Source organism: Mauremys mutica, chromosome 6 (assembly GCF_020497125.1).
Source record: "Mauremys mutica isolate MM-2020 ecotype Southern chromosome 6, ASM2049712v1, whole genome shotgun sequence".
NCBI classification, from domain to species: domain Eukaryota; kingdom Metazoa; phylum Chordata; order Testudines; family Geoemydidae; genus Mauremys; species Mauremys mutica.
In genome coordinates, this window is record NC_059077.1 from 44,506,838 (window position 1) to 44,524,274 (window position 17,437).

At 44.2% G+C, this 17,437-nt stretch overlaps 1 protein-coding gene across 15 annotated transcripts in view; it reads right to left on the reverse strand.

Annotated features, from left to right (window-relative positions):
• The window catches only part of SV2C (synaptic vesicle glycoprotein 2C), a 312,143-nt gene that overhangs the window by 88,649 nt on the left and 206,057 nt on the right, over positions 1-17,437 (reverse strand). For all 15 annotated transcript variants that reach the window (XM_045021369.1, XM_045021381.1, XM_045021379.1 and 12 more), the window contains one exon: positions 8,284-8,464. In XM_045021369.1, the coding sequence (XP_044877304.1) occupies positions 8,284-8,464 (181 nt within the window). The remainder of the gene's footprint in view (positions 1-8,283; positions 8,465-17,437) is intronic.

Here is a 17,437-nt window from a genome sequence, read left to right on the forward strand (position 1 = left end):
ATTCATTAAATGGGCTTACACCAAATATGAAAGTGTCCAAAATGTGAGGGTTGTTTTTTTTTAAAAAGGTATCCTGTTGTTTTACCTATCTTATTCCAAAAAGGACCTTAACTGCTTCTTACATTTATCCTATCTACATCTATCATGCCCATCTGTCATCCAACTTCAGTGAAGTTTCACTCAACCTCCATCATAACTGTGTTTTCATATCAATTTTCGATCATTCTATTTTAGACAGCAACATTTAAAGAAAACGATTACTTACTGGAAAAAAATCACTCAAAATAATATATTATGTCTTAGTTTTCAGCAAAAGAAGGTGCAATTGTTGACCTCAAAAGAAAAAATCATACTGAATACAAGTTTAAAGGAACAGGGATTTACATTTTTATGTTTGAACTAATCAGTAGTTATCATTTGTTCTGTGGAATTACAAGAGTGAAGAACAAAAAAGAATTTAGCCAATATATGGCAGGAGAGATGGATTTCTGAAAATAAACAATAAACTAAGATGCATCTCTCTATTTGTCACATCAAAAAAATTATAAGCGTCTGCTAATCTACCTGCAGGGCTGTAATTTGTCGCAATAGATTTGGGCAACACACACTGTGACAGCTGGGATGCAAGCAACACTTATGCAGAGCAATCAGGAACCTGGCTTTAGAAAGTATCTGGTGTTTGTTTGCAGATTTACTCATGAAAGGGGCTTGAAATGCAGAGGCATGTCAGGAATAAACAGATACATAGGAAAAACACACAAGATTAAAATACATAAGGCAGTAATATGCTCTTTGACTGAAATATCTAGTCACCTTCTGCTTATAAACTGAACCAGAGCCAGACAGTGAAAGTACAGTAGAGATTATGTTGGTCTGTGATGGCGTTTGCAATATTCATCCATCCTGTTACCTGTGGTCAGCTAAGATGCTACATGAGAGAGTTTGAAACATACAACTGCTATTAAGTTGCTTCTTGGTTTGGATCAACCCAACTACTGTCCTGCTTTTCCTCCTCCACTGTCCGATTGCAACTGTTACTTCCCCTTCCTATCAGCTCCTCTTTTCTCTGCCTGGTTTTTATAGCCTGGTGACAGACTCCCACTGGCACCCAGTCTCATAAAAGACTTTTTCCCTTCAGAGCCTTCAGGAAACTGGTAATATCTGAAAGTGAGCAGGCAATCATAACAGTTTCCCTTGAGGAATAACTGCTGAATGATGCCTTAAAAAGTTGTAATTTAATGAAAATCAGTACAATGCAGTTCATTGTAACTGTGTTTTAAATTCAAGTGCTTCTGGACCATGTACAGTAGGATGCAGGTCATTCGCGTACATGTGCAGCCGGAGGTTTAGGAATTTTAATCACTAAGAGAAGCCCATGACTATGGGGTTAGGTGACTGGGGCTCATGTGACTGCTTCTGGGACTATACAATACAAACCTCTAGGCGCAAGCTAGATATATGGAGCTATGTCCTTACCCTTCCTCAGAGTTCCTTCTAGTATCTCAAAGGTCAGCGCATAGACTATGAAGAAGTGGTGACAGAAGGTGGTTTGTATGGATCCGTGCAGGCACTTATCTCAAAGGACTGCCATTGCACTCAACCTGATTCTGGTCCTGGAAGTTTGGTAACTGTGATCCTCATAAAGGTGGTCTGAGCAGGATCAAAATAATGATTGTAACACTATTCAATTAAGTACCAGCTCTTCAGGCTAAATCTAGGGAGCAATGTTATGCAAAAGCATGTTCAGAGCACCAGGCAGCAGCTTTGCAAATAGGCTCTATTGAAAAGCTTCTTAGAAAAGCAGTGGCAGCTGAGCATTGACTCCAGTTAAATGTGCACCAAGGTTTGCAGGATGGAAACTCTCTCTAGATCATAACATGTCTTGAAATAAACTGTTATCCTCTCAGCAGGTGTATAAAGCCCGACCCTTGGATATGTCCCCATAAACTACAAAGTCGAGGGGACGTATCTGTGGCTTTTGGTCTATTAATTTAGTAGGTGATTGTTCTTCTCACATTTAAGCTACCGTAGAACCGCAAAGATATGAACTAACCGGTCAATCACATACCTCATTTGGAGCCAGAAGTATGTAATCAGGCAGCAGCAGAGAAAAAAAAAGTAAATACGGTACAGTACTGTGTTAAACAAACTACTAAAAAAAATAAAGGGAAAGTTTAAAAAAAGGTTTGACTAGGTAAGGAAACTGTATGATGGTTGAGACAGTTCTAAGAAAGCCAAGATTTCACCCTTCCCCCCCTTCAGTCTTTCCCTCCACCCCAACTGAAAAGTTCCGGCCCCTTAGAAAGTAAATGTTTCACCTTGGTTTGCGCATACTGAAATAAACTAGAACTTTTAGAAAGCAGCCTTCTCACTGTTACTATCATTGCTACTGAAACAGCTGCGACATTTGAGGCACTGTAAGAAGCCTTGATTAGATGGTTGTGGACTCTTACATCTTCAAGCAGATGATCCATGAAAGATGACAGCTTGTTCCACTTGGCGTAGTCATATCTAGCAAGAGGATCCTGATAATTAGCCACTCTCATTTGTAGAGTTGCAGATAAATAAGCCTTCCTATTGTCAGGATAGTAGGGGAAAGTAGTCAGAACTAGTGGCAGGAGCTTGGGATTCCAGAACCGAAGCTAGGGGTCAAAGCCAGTATTAGGGTCAAGAGTCAAGCTGAAGCTCCAGCTGGAGTCAGAGTCAGAAATTAAGCCAAGGGTCAGACCCAGAGTCAGGAATCAGGCTGAGGGTCAATACCAGGTATCGAGGTCCATGTTGGCGTTCTAGTGATCAGCTGGGAGTCAGACCCAAGCTCAAGACCAGAGGTTCATGAACAGAGAAGCAGGGCAGTCATGGCAGCTAGCTAGGGATGCACCTTGTTGCCTGGACACTAGCCGGTACATTCCGTGGGTTTATATAGGGACAAGGAGCCAATTAGGGATCACTAAGACTACTGTCAGTCAGATCACTTGAGGTGGAACTTCCTGTGGTGGTGAACCTCTCTCTGTAGATTATGGGTCAGAGGTAGAAGCCAGCTTACAGCTGCTACTGGGTGGCAGTGTGGGCCTGTTAGTTGCCTCATAGCACTCCAGGTTTGGGTTCAAGTCCTACTGATCTCTACATCTAGTCAAATAAGCCAACTTCTCACATCCTTATAATGAGGAATGGATTTGTGGTTTTGACTTGCACTGGCTCACAAGCCACAGCCACTACTGAAGACTTCAGAGCAGGGCTGCAGTAGAAGTAATGGTGGAACCAGAGCCTTTCTGGAAGTAAGTGAAGGGTCATCTAGAGGTCATTGACCAGTCCAGTCAACCCTTCATTGGTTGGTACAGCTACTCTACAAGATGTCATGATTTTAATATATGAGACTTCTTTTGGACAGCTGTCAGTTCCAAGTCTAAGACTGTAGCTTTAAGGATTATCAAGTGTTGAAAGAAGCAGGGAACTAGTAATGGAGAAGATGTGGGGAAGTGGAATACCAGGAGGAAGCATGAGAAGAAGAGCGTAAGAGGGGAGGACTCCTGCCTCATACTAAGAAAGCAGGATAATCAGCGAGTTATCTTAAGTCTCTATACACAAATGCAAGAAGCCTGGGAAACAAACAGGGAGAACTGGAAGTCCTGGCACAGTCAAGAAATTATGATGTGATTGGAATAACCGAGACTTGGTCGGATAACTCACATGACTGGAGTACTGTCATGGATGGATATAAACTGTTCAGGAAGGGCAGGCAGGGCAGAAAAGGTGGGGGAGTTGCATTGTATATAAGAGAGCAGCATGACTGCTCAGAGCTCCAGTATGAAACTGCAGAAAAAACGGAGAGTCTCTGGATTAAGTTCAGAAGTGTCAGCAACAAGGGTGATGTCATGGTGGGAATCTGCTATAGACCACCAGACCAGGGGGATGAGGTGGACGAGGCTTTCTTCAGGCAACTAACAGAAGTTACTAGATCACAGGCCCTGGTTCTCATGGGGGACTTCAATAACCCCGATATCTGCTGGGAGAGCAATACAGCGGTGCACAGACAATCCAGGAAGTTTTTGGAAAGTGTAGGGGACAATTTCCTGGTGCAAGTGCTGGAGGAACCAACTAGGGGCAGAGCTCTTCTTGACCTGCTGCTCACAAACAGGGAGGAATTAGTAGGGGAAGCAAAAATGGATGGGAACCTGGGAGGCAGTGACCATGAGATGGTAGAGTTCAGGATCCTGACAAAAGGAAGAAAGCAGAGCAGCAGAATACGGACCCTGGACTTCAGAAAAGCAGACTATGACTCCCTCAGGGAGCTGATGGGCAGGGAGAATAACATGAGGGGGAAAGGAGTCCAGGAGAGCTGGCTGTATTTTAAAGAATCCTTATTGAGGTTGCAGGAACAAACCATCCCAATGTGTAGAAAGAATAGTAAATATGGCCGGCAACTACCTTGGCTTAACAGTGAAATCCTTGCTGATCTTAAACACAAAAAAGAAGCTTACAAGAAGTGGAAGCTTGGACAAATGACCAGGGAGGAGTATAAAAATATTTCTCAGGCATGCAGGAGTGAAATCAGGAAGGCCAAATCACAAGTGGAGTTGCAGCTAGCAAGGGATGTTAAGTGTAACAAGAAGGGTTTCTACAGGTATGTTAGCAACAAGAAGAAGGTCAAGGAAACTGTGGGCCCCTTACTAAAAGGGGGAGGCAACCTAGTGACAGAGGATGTGGAAAAAGCTAATGTACTCAATGCTTTTTTTGCCTCTGTCTTCACAAACAAGGTCAGCTCCCAGACTATTGTACTGGGCAGCACAGTATGGGGAGGACATGACCAGCCCTCTGTGGAGAAAGAAGTGGTTCAGGATTATTTAGAAAAGCTGGATGAGCACAAATCCATGGGGCCGGATGCACTGTATCTGAGGGTGCTAAAGGAGTTGGCTGATTGCAGAGCCATTGGCCATTATCTTTGAAAATTCATGGTGATTGGGGGAGGTCCCGGATGACTGGGAAAAGGCTAATGTAGTGCCCATCTTTAAAAAAGGGAAGGAGGAGGATCCGGGGAACTATAGGCCAGTCAGCCTCACCTCAATCCCTGGAAAAATCATGAAGCAGGTCTTCAAGGAATCAATTTTGAAGCACTTTGAGGAGGAGAAAGTGATCAGGAACAGTCAGCATGGATTCACCAAGGGCAAGTCATGCCTGACTAACCTAATTGCCTTCTATGATGAGATAACTGACTCTGTGGATGAGGGGAAAGCAGTGGACGTGTTATTCCTTGACTTTAGTAAAGCTTTTGATACGGTCTCCCACAGAATTCTTGTCAGCAAGTTAAAGAAGTATTGGCTGGATGAATGGACTATAAGGTGGTGTAAGCGGGTGGGTACTCACCCCTGCCGCGCCTCCTGCTGGTCAGTCCCGGAATGTCCCTCGGTCCGGCCCTGGAGCGCCCCCGGCAGGCTGGTGACCCGCCTGTTCTCTGGCCCCGGCGTCCCTCCCTGGACCCGGTGCCTGCTATCTATAATTGGGTCTCCCCCTCCCAGGGGAACCCCGCGCTACTATCCCCGCCTTGCCTCAGTAGTGGCTACTGACAGTCATGGGCTAGCCCCACACCCTGGGGCAGACTGCAGTATCAGCCCACTCATCACAGGCAAAGGGGGTTTGGACCTGCTGCTTCGTCCTACCCCTGGGCTGCCCCTTGCAACCCACAGTACCTATGGCCCTTTGCTAGGCCGCAGCCTGGGGCTGTCCTGGCTAGAGCTTCCCTGGCTCCTCAGCCTATCCCCCAGCTCTGGTTCACCCTAGGTGCCTTCTCAGCTCCCTAAGCAGCTAGGCCCATCTCTCTCTGGAGCAGAGAGAGACTCTGTCTGGGCTCTAGCTTCCCTGCCTCTTATAAGCCCCAGGGCTTCAGTTTGGGGCGTGGCCTCCAGCTGTAGCCACTTTCCCCATCAGCCCAGCCTCCAGCCGCAGCTCTCAAGCCCTGCCAGGCTGCTTTTCCAAGCCCTCAGGGCCGGAGCAGGGTCCGCCCTGCTACAGGTGGATAGAAAGCTGGCTTGATCATCGGGCTCAGTGGGTAGTGATCAATGGCTCCATGTCTAGTTGGCAGCCAGTATCAAGTGGAGTGCCCCAAGGGTCAGTCCTGGGGCCGGTTTTGTTCAATATCTTCATTAAAGATCTGGAGAATGGCGTGGATTGCACCCTCAGCAACTTTTCAGATAACACTAAACTGGGAGGAGTGGTAGATATGCTGGAGGGTAGGGATAGGATACAGAGGGACCTAGACAAATTAAAGGATTGGGCCAAAAGAAATCTCATGAGGTTCAACAAGGACAAGTGCAGAGTCCTGCACTTAAGATGGAAGACTCCCATGTGCTGCTACAGACTAGGGATCGAGTGGCTAGGCAGCAGTTCTGCAGAAAAGGACCTAGGGGGTTACAGTGGACAAGAAGCTGGATATGAGTCAACAGTGTGCTTTTGTTGCCAAGAAGGCTAACAGCATTTTGGGCTGTATAAGTAGGAGCATTGCCAGCAGATAGAGGGACGTAATCATTCCCCGCTATTAGGCATTGGTGAGGCATCCATCTGGAGTGCTGTGTCCAGTTCTGGGCCCCACACTACAAGAAGGATGTGGAAAATTTGGAAAGAGTCCAGTGGAGGGCAACAAAAATTATTAGGGGGCTGCAACACGTGACTTATGAGGAGAGGCTGAGGGAACTGGGATTATTTAGTCTGCAGAAGAGAAGAATGAGGGGGGATTTGATAGCTGCTTTCAACTACCTGAAAGGGGGTTCCAAAGAGGATGGATCTAGACTGTTTTCAGTGGTACCTGATGACAGAACAAGGAGTAATGGTCTCAAGTTGCAGTGGGGGAGGTTTAGGTTGGATATTAGGAAAAACCTTTTCACTATGAGGGTGGTGAAGCACTGGAATGGGTTACCTAGGGAGGTGGTGGAATCGCCTTCCTCAGAGGTTTTCAAAGCCCTGGCTGGGATGATTTAGTTGGGGATTGGTCCTGCTTTGAGCAGGGGGTTGGATTAGATGACCTCCTGAAGTCCCTTCCAACCCTGATATTCTATGATACTGTATCCTCAGGAGAGGATGAAGACTCTCTCTAGAGGAACTCTAATGAACAGGGTCGTCTTCAAAATCTTCCTCTTCTGAGGTTCCATAGATTTAGATCTGAAGGCAGATGAGACTTTCTTTTGTGGTGCCTCAGAAGTGAATGGAGGAGACGTATATTTTGTGGCAAGATAGTCCTTGGTCTTGACAGAGCCTTTTGCTAGGTGTTAGTGTCCTAGGCTGACCAGCTCACAATGGCTACACTGTCTATGGAGCACAGGTAACAAAATTGTTAAGATCCCAGTAAACCTTAGACTCTAGAGGAACCAAAGGGAAGTCAGTCTGTATCCAAAAACCTCCGTCTCCACCATCATTCCAGAAGCAGAAGTCAGAACTGAGGGAGGAAGCTGGAGATCCCCACTGGACCACCCTAAGGCTGCAGACTCTGTGCAGGGATGCAAGTGGCCTGAAGTGAAAATGTAAGTGGTATCATGGGGGAATTTCACCCTTTGTGAATCTAATGCTTATTAGGGGGTGCCAAATTGTTAGTGCCGGAGACTAAGTCCTTGTTTATCCACAAAAGCAGAGGAAGAATACAGGCAGACTGCAGAAGCTTCCCCATATTACCCCAACTCTGACCAAGGCAGGGTTTAAAACTGCAACCGAAAAGGTCCTACTACCAATCTCTTAAATCATCCCACCCCCATCAAAAATTATTTAGACCAAAAGAAAAGAAATTGAAACAAACAGAGCCCCAAATATACCCTCAAGGTAACACCCACAATATGGGGCAAGTGTCACTAAAGGTCAGTTTTTACATTTAGCAATCAACTGCTAGTAATATTTTGTGCTTGAATAGCACCATATATATGAAGTTCTCAAAATGCATTACAAACATTAATGAAGTCTTAACACACACCTTTGAGATACGTAATATTTTATTTTGAGATAGGAAAAGTGAGGCACGGAAATTGTTAGCTGTCCGAGTTCACACAAGGCGTCTTTGGCATAAACAGGAACTGAACTCCTGTCTTCCAGTTCTCAGTCCCATGTCATAGCCAAAAGACAATCCTTCCTCCCCTTTGATAGGTCTTTTAGGGCTAGTCACATATGTGCACTGTGTAATTCTCCAGCCACTGAAACAAGACTATAACCTTACATTACATAATGTGCATTTCCATATATGATTAAACATATGGCAAGTTTCATAAACACAGAACAATTAAAGAAATGATAGAAAGCAGAAGAGCTTACCCAAATCCAGAAAATAAGCGACAGAGGAGAAAGAGGCCATAGCCCTGGACAAATGATGACAGGAAGGCAAAGAATCCATTGACAGACATGCATATGAGGAGAGACTGCCTCCTTCCCACCTTGTCTGCCAAGCCTCCCCAGAAGAATGCCCCCAACATCATCCCAAGGTACACTATGCTACCTGCAACACACAGAAAACAAGATGTTACTTTGTGAGCTACACAACTGATGTCAATTGACCAAAAATCAATCATAACATACTAGAGTATTTTTCCAGCAAACTTTTTAACTTGTGAAATTACAGAACAGGAAGTAATTTTGTCCCCTATCTGCTTATGAGTGAGTTAGGTGTATAAATTGCAAATGCATCTGTGGAAGAATAGACTCCCTATTGTGGCTGACTCTTTTGTTAGAGACACATTGAGACTTAATATATTATTAAATTAGGTGCCTCTAGCTATACGCAGACGAGTAAGAAGTGGAGAAAAAGTTCCAGATATCCCACAGCAGCACACTGCATGCACGATAACACTGCAAAAATTGAAATCTGCCCTATAGAAATGCATCGCTGGAAACCTAATAAAAACAAGCAGTTATGTGTGGGATCATTAGCCACCAGTAGTTATTAAAAACAAGTTGTGCTTAGTCTAAGAATTAAGAAACAAATGAATGGTAGTTATCAGAGTGCAGCAGTAGCAAAGAACCACTACTTTGTTATTGGTCTCTTTTTCTATGTCTGTGCCAGGCATGGCCAAACAGTGGTTTGTGAGCTGTATGCAGCTCTTCTACAGTTAAAATGCGGCTCCCAGAGCCCTCTACGCTCTTGAAGCTTACTTGGAAATCACAAATGGAGGAAAATGTGATGGTTTTCCTGCTTAATAGCATTAGCTGCGGGAAACATTCTCTGCCTACAAGACTGGGAAGGGGGGGAGCTTGGTGCTTCTACTCTGCGGCAGTGTTGTGCGATGAGGGGTTTCTGCTCTACGGCGGGGTGGTGGGACGAGGGGCTTCTGCCCTGCAGGGAGGTGAGTCTAAGGCAGGGGTAGGCAACCTATGGCACACGTGCCGAAGGCGGCACGCGAGCTGATTTTCAGTAGCACTCACACTGCCCGGGTCCTGGCCACCGGTCCGGGGGGAGGGGGGGGGGCTCTGCATTTTAATTTAATTTTAAATGAAGCTTCTTAAACATTTTAAAAACCTTATTTACTTTACATACAACAATAGTTTAGTTATATATTATAGACTTATAGAAAGAGACCTTCTAAAAACGTTAAAACGTATTACTGGCACGCGAAACCTTAAATTAGAGTGAATAAATGAAGACTTGGCACACCACTTCTGAAAGGTTGCCGACCCCTGGTCTAAGGGCTTTAGCCCAGTGCGGGTCATCAGGGCAAAAGCTCCACACCCTGGCAGGCATCGCCCCGTAGGGCAGGTTGTGTGTATCTTGCAGCTCTTGAACTTCAAAAGATTATTGTATGCGGCTCAGACGGTCAGTAAGTTTGGCCCTCCTGGTCTGTGCTTTCCTCAAATAGTATTGTCCTGAACAAAAGACAACACTTGAACAACATTGTTTTAAACAAACTTTTTAAACATGGCCAAGCACATTAAAAGAACACAGTGAAAAATTCGTTGTGGATATTATAATAAAGTGATGCTGTTTTAAATTTACAATGAAGTGCATGATATCGATAAAAAAATTGGAGCCTTCAAACTTGCCAGTAAATTCACTTCAAACTAAAGAAAAGGAGAACTGTCAGGATAAAAATCATATTTAAAAAAATCTTTAGCTACATTACTGTCATCATCTTAGAGTATAAAAATTGACAAGTTAATGTAAATAGCTTTCAGAAATCTAGGTTGTTTTTTTCACTCCTTGCACTTCTCTCTATTTGGACAATGAAAATAGCCTACTTCATTTCTAGTCAATTTCATTTTCAGGTTCTAATGCACTGGGACAATGCTACAAGGGTATTTTAGTTTAGTTTGTTTGTTACATTTCACATCAACACTTCTTAGTCTCCGGTTTTGTAAAATACACACAGATATGATATACACATTTTTGGCCAAAAATGACCTTACAGTGCCCATTATTTCACAAACGTGGATCAGACAAATGACATTTCAGTCACACACATTTAGAAAAACACTCTCAATACTGACATTACCATTTCATGCAAGATACGTATATTATCCTGTTACACTGATTAAAAAGATCCTGAGTTTGACTGTTAGAAACTTGATCCTTTTTGATTTAGAGTTTGGCTGAGGAATGGCTTAGAGCCTGCACTGCTCTCACTGGCTGATGATTTCCTAGTGATGGACAAGGAGTCCACACCCAGTGATTTTATTACATCTGTTAGCATCTTTTTATACTGTAAAGATGGGGTTTTCTTAACTAGCATATACACAGTTCATAGTGGGGGTAGATGGTATGGCTCAAGTATTTCTGGTCTCTAAGAAATCTCTGTGGATGATTTGGAACAATTACCTGAGTTCTCTCTTGCATGTAGGGAATTATTGCATTACTCTTTAGATGGGCGCGCTCTTGAAGCTTACTTGGAAATCACAAATGGAGGAAAATGTGATGGTTTTCCTGCTTAATAGCATTAGCTGCGGGAAACATATTAGACCTATTTTGACAACTGCTTTGTCACTACACCTCTATCCCGCTAAAATACGGTCGTGGGGAATCAAAAATCCCTTCTGCATTATAGCTGAAATCCCGTTATATCGGGGTAGGGGCGGCAGGGCTCCGGCGGTGATTTAAAGGGCCCTGGGCTCCCCGCAGCAGCCGGAGCCCTGGGCCCTTTAAATTGCCGGCGAGCCCCACTGCCGCAGCCCCAGGGTAGCAGCGACAGGGCTCTGGCGGTGATTTAAAGGGCCCAGGGCTCCCCGCAGCAGCTGGAGCCCCGGAACTTTTAAAGCGCCACTGGAGCGCCGCTGCTACCGCACTATATGCAAACCCATGTTATATCGGGTCGCATTATAGCAGGGTAGAGATGTATATCCATTTCAGGGGGCAGCTCAATTGGTTGAATGTTATACTTGAAGCCCTAAATGATTTGAGTCCAGGCTGTCAGAGACCACGTCTTTCCATGCTTGTTGAGGTTAGTTGCTGTAATATTTCAAGTGTTTGAAGGCCCATGATGCACAATTAACCTCTTTTCCCAGATTTATTCTTGAGGATGGTAGGATGGATTGGGTGTGGGTTTTTTGGAAGTCTCTTTTTTCCTTTGCTTCTCAGGCAAATAGTGTGTGCTTTATTAAAGATACATCTTCCTTTGTAGTGCATAAAAAGGCACAATATGGCAGCCCTAAGCAGAGCTTATTCTTCTTCTCCAACGCTCCTCTGACTATCATTTTTTATTGCCGTGGATAATACCACCATGATCCCCATCATTCAGGATCTCATGATGGACTCATCCCTCTTCTCCTCATGCAGACACACAGTTTCCAAGTCTTGCAATTCCAAAAATGTAAACCGTCCTCTTTGTCTCAATAGCTAAGACTATTGTCCATATCCTGGCCATGAACTCTGCTTTAGTCTGTCTCTTACCCACATTGCTTCCCTGAACTGCATTCAAAATACAGCTGTGAAAATCATCTTTCTCAGCTGTCACTCCCCTCTGAATCCCTCCCCTAGTTCCTATTTGGACATCTCATAATTGCCTTCAAGGTCCTACATAACTCCTCCCTAGTCAGCTTTCATTTCTATTTCCGTCAATGATACTCAGTTTCAAAGCACCTTCCTGTCTTCCCCTCCTTTCTCTTCTTTGCATCTCCTTCTGTGTGGCCCCCTTTACACTGAACACACTTCCAACTCCAGACAACCAAGTCCGCTTCCTCTCTTCTTTCAAATCACTGCTCAAGACTAACTTTTTTCTGCAATGTCCACAATAAGCAGTGAAAGCAACAAAGATACAAAATTCTACCGAACAATGGATGTAGCAGAATCGTCATATAACATAGTCAGATAACCACATCATTTTAACCTCCAGCCTCCCTTTTCCCCATTCCACATATATCCAAGAGTTCATTGCTCTTGTTTGTCACTTCATGTCAATAACAACAGTGTAAATGGCTTAGGGCAGATCATGTCTCTTTTATTTACTTTATAAATCACTTAGCACACTTGATACATTTCATATATAATTTTAGATGTCTAGAAAATAATGTGTAAAACACCCTTCTTTTGGACAACCCATGCTCCCTTTCTCAGGAACTTTAAAAGCACAGGCCACCACCTTAGATAAATGAACACCTCAAGACCTAACATTTCATGTGGAAGACAGCATCCTTTCCCCAACCTCCCCACTCTCACCGGCGGCGGGAAGTGGAGCGCCCCAGGGCTGGGAGCTGGTGCACTGATTCGTGGGAGCGCTGCTTTATCGCACTGTATGCAAACCCATGTTATATCGGATCACGTTATATCGGAGGTGTACAAAGGATACAAGTGTTGCACCCTGAATAATGATTTGCTCAATGAAGTGTGATGCAGTCCAAGCACACTCAGTTATCTGGTAGACAATCCTTGAAAACAACTCAGTGGCAGTAGAAATCAAACTAATCCCATGCTAAAATTAACATGTTCACCTGCTGTCTTTGTTTTCACTTTTTTTGCTTCACTTTTTTTTTTGGTGCATATTGGGAATGCAGCACACTCCAATGATATTCCTGTTATTCACACATGCATAACAGATACAAAATACATGCTTTGTGTCTTTCCTCTTCAGATTAGGGACTGTCTTTCTAAACATACTACAAATAATCTGCAAAAGTGCTTTCCCCAGACTCTTCTTTCCTCCAGAACATGGATTGAAATGTCTGCATTGGAAGGGCAATGAAAAGCAAGCAGTGATTAAAAGAATTATTGCCCGGCCATGCCAGAAGAAAGACAGGAGAGAGGAGGCAATGGATGTGGTTTAATTAGATTGCCACATTATTCACCTAAAATATCAGGACATACCCAACAATAAATTGTACAGTGAAGGTCATTATCCTGTCCCTAATCATTTCCATATAATCCCCAGCCTGGTTCCCAGCCATCCAATGGCTGGGACCCTGCTGCCCTTCCCTCCTCTGAGATTAAGGGGATTATAAAAGGAGGGGGACTGGCTCCTCGCTGTTCTAGTCATAGGAGCCTCAACTCCCCCCTTACTCAGCTTCCTTCAGGGATGCTTTCCTTCAAATCCTTTCTAAACTGTTTTATCTGACAACTGTATCCCTTCCATAACAATACCTGCCACATCTGCCACAAGGAGACATCAGCAATGATGCCTGGCTGCCTCCTCCTACCCCACTAGGTTAATATCAGACATAATTATATGCATTCCCCCAGCAGATAGGCGTACCCCATCCTCCCTGAATAACTCAGATGCCCAGTAAGAGGTCCCAGTGGAGAATTACACCCCCCCCTTGGGTATATATGAATATAGCCTGTCACAGGTCTCACCCCCACTTGGAGCTGTTGGGTTCCAATGTGGGGACCTGCCTTAGTTTCCCTCTAAACTAAAATCCTAGTTTAGGCCTGGTTCTCGCTGCCACCAGTCAGGTTAAAGTGTCTGACACACTGCCTGTCCCCCAACTTTCCCTGGGGAACACAGATTCAATGTCCCTGAATCTCTACACACAGGGAAGCAGCCCACTTCCCTCCTCCCTCTCTCCTAGCCACTCTGGAGAGATATACACCGAGTCAAATCCTTGACTCAACACAAAGAGGGACTTACCTCCCCCTCCCCTTCCCTAGTCCTGGAAAGAGATACCTGATTCAAACTGCTTGAATCAAACCCAGGAGGAACTCTCTCTTCCCCCCTCCCCTTCCCCTGAATTTCCACAAGAGAAGGAATTAACCAAGTCCAAAGAAAAGAAAAGAATTTATTAAAGAATAAAAAGAAAGTAACTTGTCTCTGTAATCCAAGATAGAACCATACAGGGTCTAAACTTATCAATCTCTGGAGAGAATCCCCCCTCCCCCTTTCTTTCTCAGTGAAAGCAAAGTAACAGCAAACAGGAATAAAGAATTTCCTTTAGCAAACACACAATTGCAAATGTAGAAAACAACTCAAAAGACTAATTCGCCTTTCTAATTAATACTCACTATTAATTAGTAGAAACTACTTCAGGAGAACTTGGAGACATGACTGTCCTCTCTTAGGGCTAATCCACACTTACCGTCCGGGTCGACGCGGAGAGTTCGACTTCTCGGAGTTCGAACTATCGCGTCTGATCTAGACGCGATAGTTCGAACTCCGGAAGCGCCGCGGTTGACTCCGGTACTCCACCACTGCAAACGGCGGTGGCGGAGTCGACCTTGGAGCCGCGGAGTTCGACCCCGCCGCGTCTGGACGGGTGAGTAGTTCGAATTAGGGTACTTCGAATTCAGCTACGCTATTCACGTAGCTGAATTTGCGTACCCTAATTCGAACCCCCTTTTTAGTGTGGACCAGGCCTTAGATCCAAAGAGAGCTCTGAGCAAACAAGGAACACAGACAAAGGCTTCCCTCCACAGAGATTTGAAAATAATCCTGTTCCTTGATTGGTCCTCTGGTCAGGTGTTTCTCAGGTTACTGAGCTTGTTAACCCTTTCCAGGGAAAAGAGACCTTAACCCTGATCTGTTTATTTATGACAAGCCACTTCGCTATTCACAGACCCCCTGGACTTATTGACCCATCAAGTCTTCATCCCCCCCAGCCACACACACACTGTGCTGCAACATGTCAGGCCCAAAGAATTGTCACCTCACAGAACAATTCCTGGATCTGCCCAAAAGCCCATGTAGCTCTGAGTAGCAATTTGACCCCCTTACATCTTCCCAAATCCTTTCACCAAGGTGAACAATAATGGCATCAAGTGTCTCCTCGCAGGCTGCCAGAGTGTGAACAAGGGGCATCAGCTGGACCCATAGCATGCCCCTGTTTCCATGACAGCTCAGGATTGCCTGACCACCTAGGCCTAGCTGAGAAGCGCCGCTTGTGTGCCCAGTACACAGTGCTATTGTGACGGGTTGAATCTCAGAAACCCCCCTGAGAACTGCCAAGTGATGTGCCAAGGCTGCTTCTGCCCCTGCTTTCCCTGACAGCTCAGAACTCCAGCACCCTGTCTTGCTGAGCCAGACATGCCCGTCTTCTCCAACACAGACCCAGGGTCTGAATTACTTGCCCCAAAGCTGCAGACTTAACTGAAAGCAGCTTACAGAAGTGTTCTTGTCTTTAACACTCAGATGCCCAATTCCCAATGGGGTCTAAACCCCAAATAAATCCGTTTTACCCTGTACAATTCAGTTGATGATTGGCATCAAAAGGGACATTTAGTCTAGACCAGTGGTTCTCAATCCTTTTTCATTTGCGGACCCAAAAAAAATTTCAAATGGAGGTGCAGACCCCTTTGGAAATCTTAGACATAGTCTGCAGAGCCCCAGGAATCCGCAGACCACAAGTGGAGAACCACTGGTCTAGAGAGCATCTACATCATGCGCACACATTTGGACACTCTGGGCGAGATGTTCAAAAGTGCTCAGGGCTCAGCAGCTCCCATTGTGACACTTACGGCCAGATTTTCCAAAGATTTTAGCACTCAGAATCTGACCACTTATTTTGGTGCCTAAGTGAGCTTTGAGCGCTTTTGAAAATCTGGGCCTAAATACACATTTCATTAAGTGGTATAAAAGTAAAACAGGACTAGCATGCCGTAGAATAATATAGTTAATCAATGGTGCTATGTCCTCCTGCTAAACCAGCGTGTGCTTTAGTATACCTAGCGTATTGCAGTTCCCCCTAAACGTGAGCAGATTTCACCAATTTCCCCTTTTTTATTGTTCTGGTCATTAGACTGAGTGAGGAAAGTATTTCAAAAAATTAGAAACAGCCTCTTAGTAAAAAGTGACCCCTTTCTTTAAAATAAGATTATTTGTACTTTGGAAAATAAGATCCTAGACACAAAATCCTAAAATGGTTTCAAATAAGAGAAAGTTAGCTGTTATCTAGAAACACACAATACTTTACTTATTGGTTGTATTTATTCATACAAGGGACTTCTTGCAAGCTACCATTATGGAAATATAAATATTAATAGCAAAGAATGTAAGTGCCAAGCGTAGCATAATGAATAGTAATACCCAGATCTATCTTTGGTTTAACCCTGATTAAAAGTGTACATAGAATTTAAAGATTATAATCTTTCACTCCTATATTTGATTCTTGCCTGTAGCTAGTCTACCTGATCAGAGAGACCATGGAGAGAATTATAACCCACACAGCAGTTTCCCTGAGACAAACATAGCTTCTAATTGCTCAGAACATGATCTAATTAAAATGAAAGGTTTTACACCTCTAAGGAAAGAACAAATATAAGAATAACTGTAATTACGCTAGAAATAGTAGAACAAGACCTTCATATTCAAAACCCATGCCACTCCCCATTTCCCTGTGTATTCAGAATACTAGATCTTCAGGATTACTCATCATGTTGCACTGCTCACCTTCTCATATGAGCTGCATTCAAAGAATCTTAAACGGAGGGAGAAGGATGTCAGAACTCTTAAGTCCAGTGTCTGACCCTCTTGCCACAACCTCACCCTCCTGCAGACACAAACCATCTGTGATCTAGTTTCCTCCTTCCTCAAAACATTTTTTCATGCAAACACTGCAAAAGGCTTTTTTCGTGTGGCAAAGTGAGGGGAAGTCAGTTGCTGACAGGTAATTTGGGATATGGATGGAAGGAATAAAACTTCCCTTCCTCATTCTTCTTCCCCTCAAGATGATATATGGCTCTCCCCAACAATCCTTGAAGTCAGTGAGACTCCTCTCACTAGTCAAGTAAGGCATATGCCTGTGTTGGAGGACTAGGTCCTTAGAGAGGGGCAACAGCTTCCCTCTAATCAAAATCTGGCCATGTCCCCATCTGTATTCATTTTGTCTCATACACTTACACACTAAATGATTGCTCCTATCTAACTTACAATATATGCAAATCCCAAAGCAGTACTGAACATCACTCTTTTCCTCTATTACCATTCTCTAATCTAATCTACTTCTTCTGCATTCCCTTTTATGACATCTGCAGAGGAGGACAATTAATTATAGCCTTAGGTCGGCAATTTGGAACTGTCTAATGCTAATATTTAATTACACAGTCACTTTGAGGGTTTTGTTT